Source organism: Lampetra planeri, chromosome 25, assembly GCF_965212315.1.
Source record: "Lampetra planeri chromosome 25, kcLamPlan1.2.h2, whole genome shotgun sequence".
NCBI lineage: Eukaryota > Metazoa > Chordata > Hyperoartia > Petromyzontiformes > Petromyzontidae > Lampetra > Lampetra planeri.
Window position 1 is genome coordinate 9,322,755 of NC_136131.1, and position 12,956 is coordinate 9,335,710.

The 12,956-nt window shown below is 50.0% G+C and overlaps 1 protein-coding gene across 4 annotated transcripts in view; it reads left to right on the forward strand.

The window, feature by feature from the left end:
* CFAP70 (cilia and flagella associated protein 70) overlaps positions 1 to 11,687 on the forward strand; it is a 38,385-nt gene extending 26,698 nt beyond the window's left edge. For all 4 annotated transcript variants that reach the window (XM_078606248.1, XM_078606247.1, XM_078606245.1 and 1 more), the window contains 2 exons: positions 3,458 to 3,505; positions 10,484 to 11,687. In XM_078606248.1, coding sequence (XP_078462374.1) covers positions 3,458 to 3,505; positions 10,484 to 10,564 — 129 coding nt within the window. In that variant the 3' untranslated portion in view covers positions 10,565 to 11,687. The remainder of the gene's footprint in view (positions 1 to 3,457; positions 3,506 to 10,483) is intronic.
* The last annotated feature ends 1,269 nt before the right edge of the window (positions 11,688 to 12,956 follow it).

Below are 12,956 nucleotides of genomic sequence, written 5' to 3' on the forward strand. Positions count from 1 at the left end.
ACGGGGTTGATGGTCTGATTGCTCTAGCCTGCCCGGGATATGCTGCCGGGCGCTGTTATCACTGAAGACCACCTTCTGATCTGACACGGGCATTTCAAAGTCCGCGTGATGTCTCCTGTGGTGTTCTGGGGTTGAGTCATGGCTCAAATCTCCAATTATAAAATTGTCTCCGACTATAATAGTAATGCCATTGTCTCGGAAAAAACCCCACAACGAATCTAGAGACTCGTTTTCATGAGCCCCTTGCTGCATTGGGATGTTTGGCCAAAACCATTAATGAGAGTTTGAGGAAGGAAATTGGACTACCCAGAGAAAACCCATCATGCATACGATAAGAGGGTTACCCTCAAATCTCCACACGAATACATTCAAAAAGTGCATTACTGTACTGCCATCACCTGGCCACCTCGCAGCCCAAGCCTGCAACACTTATTGTCCCCAGACAATCTCCCATTCAAATATCTAGGATCAGTCCTTCTTGGTTCCTGAGATCTGAGGATTAATTGATTAATTCTGAAGTGGGAGAGTAGGCCAAGTACCCTTTCGAAGCACTTTCTTGAGCTTCCTTTAGTTAAGGCCCTTCCGCCAGCAGTGATGTGAGCAAGTAATTGCAGGGCTACACCTTTACCTTTCTCTAGTATAATGTGTATTCGGCCAAGGATTTTTTTTCTCTCTCTTTCTCAGATGGTAGTTGGCCATTGTGTGCCGAGCACATCTCTTCTCCACCGCCTGCCCCCTCCCCGTAACCCCACCGCTAGGACCCCACGGGTTGCCCTGACTCCCTCCCCCACCGCCCTCCCAACTCCCCGCGCCCGAGGGCAGGCCCGGCTCACACGTTGTCGCCAGGCCCACTTCTCAGAGCCAGATTAATGAGAATAAAGCGACGCGCCCGGCGTTCACCGCGACGCTTTTCAATGCCATCGCCGCGCCCCGTTGCCGAAACGCTCGCTGCCTAAAAGCAAAGGGGTGGCGGGGAGGGGAGGGGGTGGGGGTGGGGTACGGAACGTTTCGGGCCGGCAGGCAAGACGCGACTCTATTTCGTACGGCATCGTGGCCACATGGTGCCTGCCACTTCAAAAAACAGCACGCAAATTACATGCTGCCGACGCGGCGAGCATCATAGCCTGCACTCGTTGGGGTACTGGAGAGGAATATTTCCGAGCTTTGAAAAAATACCGTTTCGAATATAATTGTTTTTTTTATTGAACAAGAGGCCATTTACAAAGCACGAGCGATCGGGCAAAGGGGTACAGCGTTTGAACGCGCGCTTCGAAAATGACCGAAGCGTGTTTTAAAGTGTGACCCGCCAAACGTTTTTGAAAGTCCTATTTGGTCCTCATAGTCCATGGTCCAGAGCAGATATTTCGGTGCCAATTCAGATAGCAGAGCTTTAGTAGTTCCAATGTATGTATACGGCCATTCATTTTAAGTCGTTATCACATAATTCACTGTAATTGGCCACATCAAGACATTGGAACCACAACAGCTATGTACCGACACGCGATCTATCTCTGTCTGGGTAGAAGGACTATGAGCAAGAAAAAGGTGTCCTATTCTTGTGTTGAAGGCAGGCACAACCCAAAACTACAAATAGTTCTGCCTTACAGCCACGCACCCAGGCTGCGTGTCTCAGACTTGCCAACGTGAGCATGAAGCTTCGTGAATGAAAATTGAGTGACTTTCACGTGACTTTTATGTGACTTTCATGAGCCGTCCAGCTGAATCGCATGTCCCTGCAGTGCCATTGCATGAAGAGATTCAGTGGTTATACGGCAGTGACATCGCTAGTGCACTAATAATAATTATACACCGTTTCTAATGCACACATTTCACAAATCAGATACATTGTTCGAACGAAAGCTCAAAGCTCCTTGTGTGACTTTGGCCTTAAAGTATATTTAAAATATTTGTTGTTTTCATTTTGTGGCCATCCTTGGACCAGAGGTGGAGATTCCATATTACTATGGCAAGGCTCGTCTTATCCTAATATTATAATGACTGTTGACTTTACACGATGAGGTGCAGTCTGAACAGGTGGTTCTCATTTTTCCAACCACAAAGGGATGATGATTGATAATGGAGTTGAATTGAACCTGGCCAGGATTTGATTTTTTAATCCTACAACTGGATGTATCTTAATTTTTTGTTATGAATAGCATGTGGAGTTTATTTTCCTTTACTGTTTATATTATGCCATTCAGATGCTAACAAGCATTGCAGATCAATTTATATTAGTTTATTAGTTTAAATTAACAGCAAATTAAGCCTAATGCAGTGTGTACAGATGTCAACAAAGGATAAGCAATAAAAAGGTTGTGTGCGTTTATTAAACATGCACTCTCACTTAGCGAGTATATAAACACAAGTGCTGCACATTAGCCTTGCACTAATAAAGCCCCGGCTTGTTTATATCTTGCTGACATAATTCAAATTATTAAAACACAAACGTAAATATTTTTTCAAAGACAAATACCAAAACATCCCAAACACGAGATTGCATCGCCACCCTCTCTAAACGAACTCACCGTCGCACCCCATAATTGTAATTAGGTTGTTCACCAAATCTAATTGGCACCAATTAACAAGCGAGAGGCAAAACGTTGAATGAGCCGTCCAGCTGAATCGCGCCCTTTGTGCTGTTCACCTATGGAGGGGGGTGGGAGGGGTGGGTGCTACTCACGTACAGCTGTGGGCGACGCTAGCGAGGGGGCTAGCTGGAGGAGGGATGACGAGACGGGGAGACGGGAAGACGTGGGGGATGGAGGAGGAGGGGGTGGGGTGAACGAGACGCACAGCGCTGGTTTGGGATAGAGGCTAGAAATCTGGGGGGTAGGGGGAGAAAGTTGGGGGGGGGGGGTGCTGAGCGTTGGGAAGGCCTCTCCTTTTAGTTTTTTTAAAGAGCTGTTTAGGGTGGGAGTCATTTACACCGCGGGTGCGTCTGTCCATTCTGGCTCTGTCAGCAGCTGCCAAAGCATTACCACGGCAGCCCTACAACCATGTCACCGCCACTGTGTCAGGGCTCAATGAGGGAGGACCCCAGTCCCAACCCCATCGCCGACCGCACGGCAAAAATAAAAGCCCCTTCCTTTTTCTTTTCTTTTTTTTGCGGCCTTCTTTTTTCTCCCCCCCCCCCTTTACCCCTACCCCCCATCCCACTACTCTCGCACGCCTCCCTTTCCTCGCTTTTTGTATTGGCTCGCTGAATAAACACTCTATGGCCGGACCTTCACAGAGACCGAAACAACGCGGGGTTGTGTTTTGTTTTGGTGGGAAAAGAGCTTACTGATGTTCTGTTACTGTGTTTAATTTTTTTCTTTCTCTTTTTTTTTTACCAAAATAAAATGCGCATGCACGCACCCACGCACGTACCGACTGCCTGTCCGCCACCACCGCCGCTGTCTGTCTTTCCCTCTCCGTGTGTCTGTCCGTCCGTTCGTCCATCTGTCTGTCCGCGAAGACGGGGCGGCAGCTGGAGGCGGAGCAGTCGTACAAGTACGCCGTCAAGGTGAGCTCCCTTGTCGACTCGCCCACCTGTGACACGGTGCCTCTGCCACTGCCTTCCACAACCCAGTGGACGGTTGAGGGTTTGGGAGATGGAATGGGGTGGGGGGGCTTGGTCGGATGCTGGGTGGGGAAGACAGCTGCCGTCCACACTGACCTGTGGAGGTCATTCGATGGAGAGAAAATAAAATCCTCAGTCAAACAACGATGATCTCCTGATGAAACCCACCGCGTAGTCGTCCTTTTAAAACAGCTGCTTCCACTGTGGACGTTGATTGGCCGTACCTCTGGGGAGCTCCAAAACGGTTGGCTCCTAAAGGAGCGTTACTCTGTAGATTTGTTCGCGGCTTCGCACGATGCGAATGTTTATCGTTCCTCAGCGGTGGAGTGAAGTACCGCTGTTTGCGAACATTACCGTGGGATCTCGTGGCACCTGGCTGAGCGGAGGGGATGAGAGTGCGTGCTGTGTTTTTCCCCCCCAAAGGCCTCCGCTCAGTCCCTGTGTTTGCATTTCTGCATTGCGGCCCTTGTCGCACAGCTCGTGCTGGGAATGGGTTAACTTTGGACATTTGAGATGGGACCGCCACCCCTGAAGCCGCCCAGCCTCCGCGCCCTTTAAATCGGGGTCCACTAATCTGGCCACACTGAAAGCTGTCAGTCAGGCCCCCCTCCTCCTGCATTAGCTTGAAAATTGAGCATTCGTCCATTTACCTATTCGACGCGTTTTACTTTGCCCATCGCAGGGTAAGAGTGCTGCGCGGAAGCGGGCAGTGTTGTCTGTTCAGTGCAGTGCTGGGGTGAAGTTAGGGAAACAGCTTTAATCACAGAGATGGCTGCACCAATGTGGATATGTGAAGGGCATTGGTTGACCACATGAATGGGGTCCCATGGGTTCACGTATGCTGATGAGCTAAATGCACCAGCAGATGGGACCCCGACCCGGCTCTGCATACCGGCACATCAAGTCTTATAAGACGAACGTAACTGCTCCAGTGAGTTTTTCTACATTCGGAGCCCGAGTCTTCGCCATATCGACGTAGAAACTTGAACTTGAAAAGTAAATGTCCACACGTGGAGAGCAAAGGTCACGACATCCGTGTGTAGCCTATGTAGGCTGTTGGGACCGATGGACGAGACTGCTGACGAAAAATTACAAAGGAGAGTTTATTTATTTATTTTTTCACTTATAGCCCTGTTAGCCATTCGGCTCTTGAATCGGGTGCAACCGCAACAAACAAAAAGATGAACAAGAAAACATCTTAAAGTGACTAGAGAACGCACGCCCAAGGAGGTGATCACTGCGGAGACGAAGCAATGGCCTCGGTTCATGGACATTAGCGAAATGGATTGTGGTGTCGCAGAACTGTGAAGGGTGGTCGGCATGGGGAGGCCTTCATCCAGCACTGGATCAGCAATTGCTCATGGTGAAGATAATCACGGTGAACGCGATGATCGTTCCGCTTCAAGGTGGCCCCATATAATTCCATTCCCGTCATCCTCCCCACCCGTCCTGCAACTGCTGTTCACCCGACAGCAGCAGCCCCTCCCCACCGGTCCCCCGAGACCACCGATCGGCCGAGACCCACAGTGACCCACCCTGCTCGTGGCACGGCCGCCCCCCTTTGTGCTGCACGCTCGCGCCCGCCCGCCCGCCTGCCCGCCCGCCACGATAGATGAGGGTCCTCCCATATTCTTAGGTTTTTTAGGTTAAGTCACGTAGGTAAAAAAATCGAAATTAATAAAAGTAAAATAAAAATATATATACGGGGTAGTATCCCTTGGAATCTCTCATTTACTTGATTACAGCAAGCGTGCTGTGACGGTTCCACCTGAAGACGGAAGCTTGTGTTGCCTCCGAAACGTCGTAATTTTTTATTTTATTTTACTTTTATTAATTTGGATTTTTTACCTACGTGACTTTACCGTAAAAAACCTAAGAATATGAATCCTTGCAGTCACGAAAGCTTCAAATCTAGAGGGTCCTCCCGTGTCCTCCCGCCGGCTCTCCACACACACGCAAGCACCGCACGCCACTCCACGTCCTCCTGCTCCCGTGTCCTCCCGCCGTGCCTGAAACCACTACTGACTTTTAGAGCAAGTGCTGTTAGCGAGCAACTATGAAGGCCGGCACAGTACACAAGGGGGGGTGGGTGGCCAGAACCACGCCGCACCGCATTTGTCTCCCCAGTGGCGATGTTTACACACCGCACTAGGTACGTATTTGAGGCTGAGTCGACCTAAGGGAGGCTCAGGACCGGTTCAGATATTCGTTACTGGTGTTGGCCGTGAGCGAGTATCGAACTCGGGACACCGGATTCGTAGTGACGTGCGCTAACCGCTACATTACCGCCTCCCTCCCCCCAAAGACAAAGATCCCCCGGATAGCCTTAACAGACTGTAGGAGCAAGTACTGTTAGCGAGTAGTACCTATGAAGGCCGGAACGGTACACGAGGGGGTGGGTAGCCAGCACCACGCCCGACCGCCTTTGTCTCCCCAGTGGCGATGTTTACACACCGCACTAGGTACTCATTTGAGGCTGAGTCGACCTAGGGGAGGCCCAGGACCGGTTCAGATAATCCTCACCGGTGTTAGCCGTGAGCGCGAATCGAACTCAGGTCGCCGGGTTCACAGCGCAGCGCGCTAACCGCTCCACCACCGCTCCCCCCACACACACACAGACACACGCATGCACACCACACGCCACCCCTCGCCCTCCTCCGTCTCCTCCTCCCTTTGCCTCCTGCGCACCAAATGCCTGGACCGCTTGGCAACGGCACCCCGGAAACGCATTCTGCCCATGCTGCTTAATTATGTATAATTACATCATCTGAAATCCATTCGCCCGCCACGGACGCCATAATGTGTCTGTTTGTCCTTCTCACTGCCAGGGGAGAGAGCCCTTTCAGGCACGGCAAGCCTGTCCGAGGCGCCGACCACACGGGCACTTGCGTGGAGACGGGCAGAGGAGGGCAGGTGGGCAAGGCAGGCGTAGAAACCGGCTTAGAGATAGACTTAGACACGAGCATAGCGGCAGTCATCTTCTTGGTTCTTTCGGTAAAGTCACGTAGAAGGGAAGTAATGAAATAATAAAAATAAAACATGATAAAATAATATATTATTATGTTTTATTTTTATAATTAATAATATATTATTATGTTTTCTTTTTATTATTTTATTACTTCCCTTCTACGTGACTTTACCGAAAGAACCAAGAAGATGAATCCCTGCAGTCACGAAAGCTTTAAATCGAAATTCATAGCGGCAGTCTTAGAGATAGACTTTCAACACGAGCATACAGGCATGAAGATATAGCACTCGGCATCGAGGTAGGTTATTGAGACAAGCATAAACGGGCCGTCCATAAATGACGTCATGCACCTAGTGGGGGAGGGGGAGTTCAGACATTTGCGACGATGTGTGACGAGGGGGGGGGAGTTGAGAAATGTGACGTCACATCAAAATGCGCAACTTTAAATAAAGATAGACAATACGTTCTACTTAATTAAATACGCACTACAATGACAATAGTTTAAAGCGATTTGTAGCACATTGTTGGTTCTTTCGGTAAAGTCACGTAGAAGGGAACTAATACAATAATACAAATCTCCGAAAGAACCAAGAATATGAATCCCTGCAGTCACGAAAGCTTTAAATCAAAATTTTGTAGCATGTTTTATTTTTTTTTGGGGGGAGGGGGGCAGAGCTGACTTTTTGTGACGCCGTGTGACTAGGGGGGGGGGGGGTCAAAAATCGTCCAAAATCGCGTGACGTCATTTATGAACGGCCCCAAAGACAGGCATAGAAGTAGGCATAGAGGCAGGTATAGAGGCAAGCGTTTCGGGAGGCAGAGGGAGGAAGGCAGTGGATGACACAGAAGTCGTCGTCTTCATCATTATTTGTCATCTATCCACTGCTGGATGATGGACTCCCCATGCCGTCGCCATCCCATTGTCTCGCAACACAAAGAGCCCATCGAGCCGCTGCACGCGATCTGATGTCATCACTCCGTCTCTGCACTGGATGACCTCTCGGCGAGTTCCCTGCTTTGGCTTCCCACTTCTGTGTTCGTCACTTCTTGCAATGGGTCCTGGCCCAAGTACGCTTATCTCTACAATTAATACAACAAGTGCGCCTTTTGGCGTCATCTGGTCCAACACCATGTGAGACTAGGCTCTAAGAAAAGCTGTCTCGGGTGTGGACCAATCAACTTCAAGGACAGTGCATACATTATCAGAGTTATGTTTTTTTTTGTTTGCATTCCGACTGCAGGTATTGTGGTGAATGCAAACATGACTCCTTGTAAAAAAAGGTGTCAGTTTTGTTGCCAGATAAAAGGGTAAAAAAAACAATTATCATATTTTGCTACTGGCAAATGAGGTTCCAATGGTGAATTAATACAACGTCACTTAATTGCACATTTTCTCTGATCCACGTGTTTCTATTTCTGTCTCTTTATGGCTCCCAGTGGTATTCCAAACGTACCATGCTCCCTGTCCTTTAATGACAGGCGGCTTTCCAGGATTTGAACCCAGGATCTCAGCAGTGCTTGCTCAGCGCTCTGACCTCTGACCTCTAAGCCTCCTGGCTACCTCATCAAACGTCACTTATTCGATTTGGTTCGGAGATCACTGTGGACACCGTGCACATCCACACGTCCCCAAAATTGTCTGAAGTCAGTCCACAGGTGAAGACCAGGTCTGTCGGGGAGACAGCGTCTGAATGAAACAACACCATGCTTGGAGCGTATATTTAAGCTGGGTTGGAAGGGGGGAAGGACGCCTTGACAAAATAATTTGCATATCAAGAGGAATTTAGCATATTTATGGGAATGCAGGTATGTGATTAGTACTACTTCTTTTGTCATGGCGCCCTTCCCCCCTTCCAACCCAGCTTAAATATACGCTCCAAGCGTGGTGCTGTTTAATTCAGACGCTGTCTCCCCGACAGACCTGGTCTTCACCTGAGGACGGCTGCTTGCGTTGTGGCCGAAACGTCGTGAGAATTATTTTATTATGTTTTATTTTTATTATTTTATTACTTCCCTTCTACGTGACTTTACCGAAAGAACCAAGAAGATGAATCCCTGCAGTCACGAAAGCTTTAAATCGAAATTCAGTCCACAGCTCGCACGCTAAGCGCTGCGTGTCTTTTTTCCCCACATTCCCTGACAAAACCCTCAACGTCCCTCGTCCATCCACTCTTAGAACGGGAGACGCGCGTGCCACGACAATCCCCGCTCGGCCGCGCGCACGTCCGCACCTCGGCGATGAGATACAAAAGGTCAAAGGGCGGGCACTGGCGGTTTCCTTTAGCACCGCGATGGCAGCGGCAGACAGGACAGGGCACGTGCACGCCCTACGTTGGCGTCGAGGCTGGCGCTAGAGGAGAAGAATGCTTCCCCGGATAGGTGCGGAACGACAGCGGTGCGCGGAATGCGGTCGCTGTTGGCGCGAGCTCTAACAGCCTGACTGAGCGGCTGACGGGAGTAGAGCCGGAGGTCACCAGATCGGCTGTGTGCGTGCGCGCGCAAACCATTCGCGTGCAAGCGCCGTCGATGGGGGACGTTCGTAACAAGGTCACAGCCAGCTCCGGACCAAAGCTGATGGATTACTGTGGCAAAGTTGTTGCACTGTGTTGTCTGTGTGCGTGTGTAATGTCTCGCTGTGTTATCCCCCAGGTTTCGCTTCATAAAGAGACTCAATTAGGCTCTCAGCTGGTTTGTGCCATCTCTGCAGGGCATCCTCCAACCAGCTTCATTTGGTCAATAATGTTTGCCGTTTGCATATCATCACATCACCCAGAACGCACATGGTTCGGTGTCAGAAACTAAGCAGCTGTGGAGCCTGCATAGTGCTTGAACGGGTGACACCCACGCATAATCCAGGTGTTGTAGGGGGCTGGGGGGCTGCTGTCTCAGCAGAGGGCAGTGCAGCATAATCCATTGTTGCGCTGTACTCTGTCCCAGTGTCTGTGCTCTCTGCTATCGCTATCTGCACTGCCCAGCGTGGGAGGTAATGATCAAACAACTCCCGTGGCTCGCGCGGTGCGGGAAGGACCTTCATCCAGCAGTGGAATTATAAAAAGGCCCGTACTTGTATGTGCACATTTCCTCGTTATCGATGAGCGGCATGAATTGAGCGCGTAATGTACACCCGGCGAGGCCCACGAGCTTGTTGTAACGTGCTTTTGCCTCTTCTAGTCACTGGGATAACTCAATCGCCCCTCCGATTATACGCGCAGTCCGATTTCCAGGCAAATGCCTGCAAATTTGCCCTTGCCATAGCATTACAATTTTCTTTTCTTTCTGCATGAGCGTTAATCCGTGTCGGTGCATTCGACGATTTAGAACGTATACTTTCCACTTTGAGGTGAGTCTTTAATTAACCAAAGTAACACAAGCACGTGTGTGATTTACGGGGTGTGCGCGTTGCCGACTTTGCAGCCCGGAAGCATGTGAGTGACGAGCGCAATGTGTTGGCTATCGCGTGTCCCAAGCGCCCTCGTATAATCCGCACTGGGCCAGGCAGCGATTAACCCAATGCCACCGCGACCACCACCACAACTGTTAGCACTGCCACCACCACCAAGCGCTTAGCCTGCTCTCCTTAACCTTTTTCTCACCCCACCCCCCCCCACAACGCCCCAACGCCATCACGTCCCCAACTCAAATCACCATTATAGCCCGCTCCGTGTCAGCCTTTTTGGGCACGTGCTATTTCCACAGTGACTTCATGTCAGTGGGTCTCGGATTTTACTGCGAGAACTCCCCCTTCCCCCCCCCCCGCTCTTAACGAGACAGCGGGTCCCGTGACGCCGCGGCACGCTGTGCACTCGCCCGCGTCTCACTTTTCGCCCGCACCGGCCCCAAGAGTTGGATCATTTGGCCCTCTTCATTGGTGAACGGGAATACCGCCGTACGGGGGACGATGTCCGTTTTGACCTGTCGGGCCCCGCTCGCTTGTCTGTGCGTTTGCATTGCAGCTCAACCTGCAGGACGAGCTGCTCTTGAGCGAAATCCACGAGGGGCAGCAGCTGGCAGGGTTCGGGAACCCGTCCTTCTGAGCTCCGCGGTTGCCCGCGCGCCACCGCCGCGTTTGCCAAGTGATCGTAAAGCGGCGTGCGCACGCACACACACGCTCACAAACGCACACACACACACACGCTCACACACGCTCACACACGCTCACACACGCGCCTCGTGCGCGTTTAAACGGCGGCAGTTCGCCCACCACGTGATGCCAACACTGAAACTGAACGGCGGGCAGAACGTGAAAAATTGTTTCGATAGTATGCTGAAGGTGGGATTGAGGGTAGTGAGATGGCTGGTACTAGTGGACGTTTGGCTAGTCAGTTGGGGTTAGGAGTGCGGCTCGTAGTAGTGGTAGGTTGGCTAGCGGGTTAGGTGTAAGGATATTGTTAGGGCCAGAGGGAGAGCTCTATACTGTGCTGTTGATTAGGGTTTGGGGTGGGATAGTTTTTAGTTACTGATTGGCTAGTCAGATGTAAAGCTATGGTTAGACGTAGGGATAGAGCTAGTGCCGGTGGCTGGTTAGCTAGTTGGTTAGGGTTCGTAGCAGAGCTAGTACTCGTGGTTGGTTGCTTAGTTTAGCGGTAAGGATAAAGGTTAGGGGTAGGACTAGTACTGGTGGCTGGTTGGATAGCGGTAAGGATATTATTATGATCAGAGGGAGGGCTAGTATTAGCAACTCGTCAGATAGTCAGTTATGGTTAGGGATGGTGCTAACATTGATCGAGCTTTCGCACTCCGCTCCAAAACCGCTTGCATCTCTTCCCATTTGCAGCGTATGGACTTTTAGCTTTTGGCCGCGTTTTGTTTCTAGGGTTTATAGTTTCGTCATCTCCTGCTCGTGCAGCATCCATCACTGAGAGCAGCTGGTGGTAGCAAGAGTCGCTGCGCTGGAGTTGAACACAGCGGCCAACAAGTGAAACACGAGCTCGCAGCCTCGAATAGCGAGCAGTGTCACGCTCCAGCTTTGCAGCCACGTCGATGTACTCTATTGACAATAAACATTCGTTCTTTAAAATGAATAATAGTTTCCAGGTTTCCAATTTTTATTTTGTTTTTCTGTTCAAGCGAATGCCTTTTTATTTCATGCGGCAAATTAAGGAAACGTGTAAGTGGAGAAAAATGTATGCATTAAAACAAGTTGTATCGGTTTTCAAATGCATGTTTTTATGGTTCAGTGAGTGTGAGACAAACTCATCATCGACAGCACCAGCCATGATCAATCCACTGCTGGATGAAGCACTCCCCACGCCGTCGCCTTACTTCACGGCTTGCGTCGTAAGCGTCTGGCACCTGCACGCAAGCTGATATCACCACTCCATCTCAGCGGCGTTCGTATCTTTCTCGCCAAAAGAGAAACATGTTCTGTCCGTGATTAAACCCATCCGACTGCAGACAGCCGTGGCAAGGATGAGACTAAACACTGAATTAAAAACATTTTTACCAGGTAAGGCCCACTCATATATATAGAGAGAAGCTTCCTTGGCCACAAAGGATTGCTTAACGAAGTGGCTTATCACATGGAAATTTATAGCAGCCAAATACTCAATGCATGTTTCTAAATGTCGAGGAAAATACCAGAGGACCCGGAGAAAAATCCATGCGACCACGGGAAGAACATGCAAACTCCAAATATACTACAGGAATCAGGGTCAGGATCGAACCCACGACCTCCTGTATACCAAGTGAGGTAGTGAACATCTCGCCACCGTGGCACCCCTGAAACAAAGCATTGATCGGTCCACCGACACCAGTAGGCTGTAGAGAATAATTCCATTTTGAAAAATGAAAAGTTACATTTATACGAATTTTTATATTATTATTTCTCCTATGGCTGAATTAAAACCCAGTGAGTGGTATCAAGGATGACCATGTTGCCGTGATGTAATGGTTAGCACACTGGACTTGCAATCCAGAGGCTGTCTGTTCGACTCTTAACTCCCGACGTGGCAGTGAAAACAATGGTGCAAGTTCATTAAATCCTAAAAGACCCCTGGTTTTGATGTTCCAGGAAGCTCATGGTCCACCCTAAAACGCATCCGTACAAACCATGGCAGACGTGCGACTGTGGTCATCCAGAACATAGCATACAACATATAACGACGCAATGCCCCGATCCACAAATTCGAAGGAGAAATCGGAGCGATAAACTCCGCTACTCCTGACGCGGTTGTCTGTGCTTGACCACCTGAATGTGAAATTGTAGTTGTTGCTCTGCGTCTACATCAGCCGTACGACACAAAGAAGCCGATTAAATCCCTCCCACTGCCTGTATCTTAACTAGTAGTTTAAATTGGTGAAAAACAGTTAAGTGGATCGCCATGGCGCGCATGCCGGGCTAAAGTGTGGGGGGCCCCCACATCTCTTGAGCTCTTTCTAGTGGACCCCTTCCACTTGCACCCACGTGAACTGGTCATTGCAGGGCTG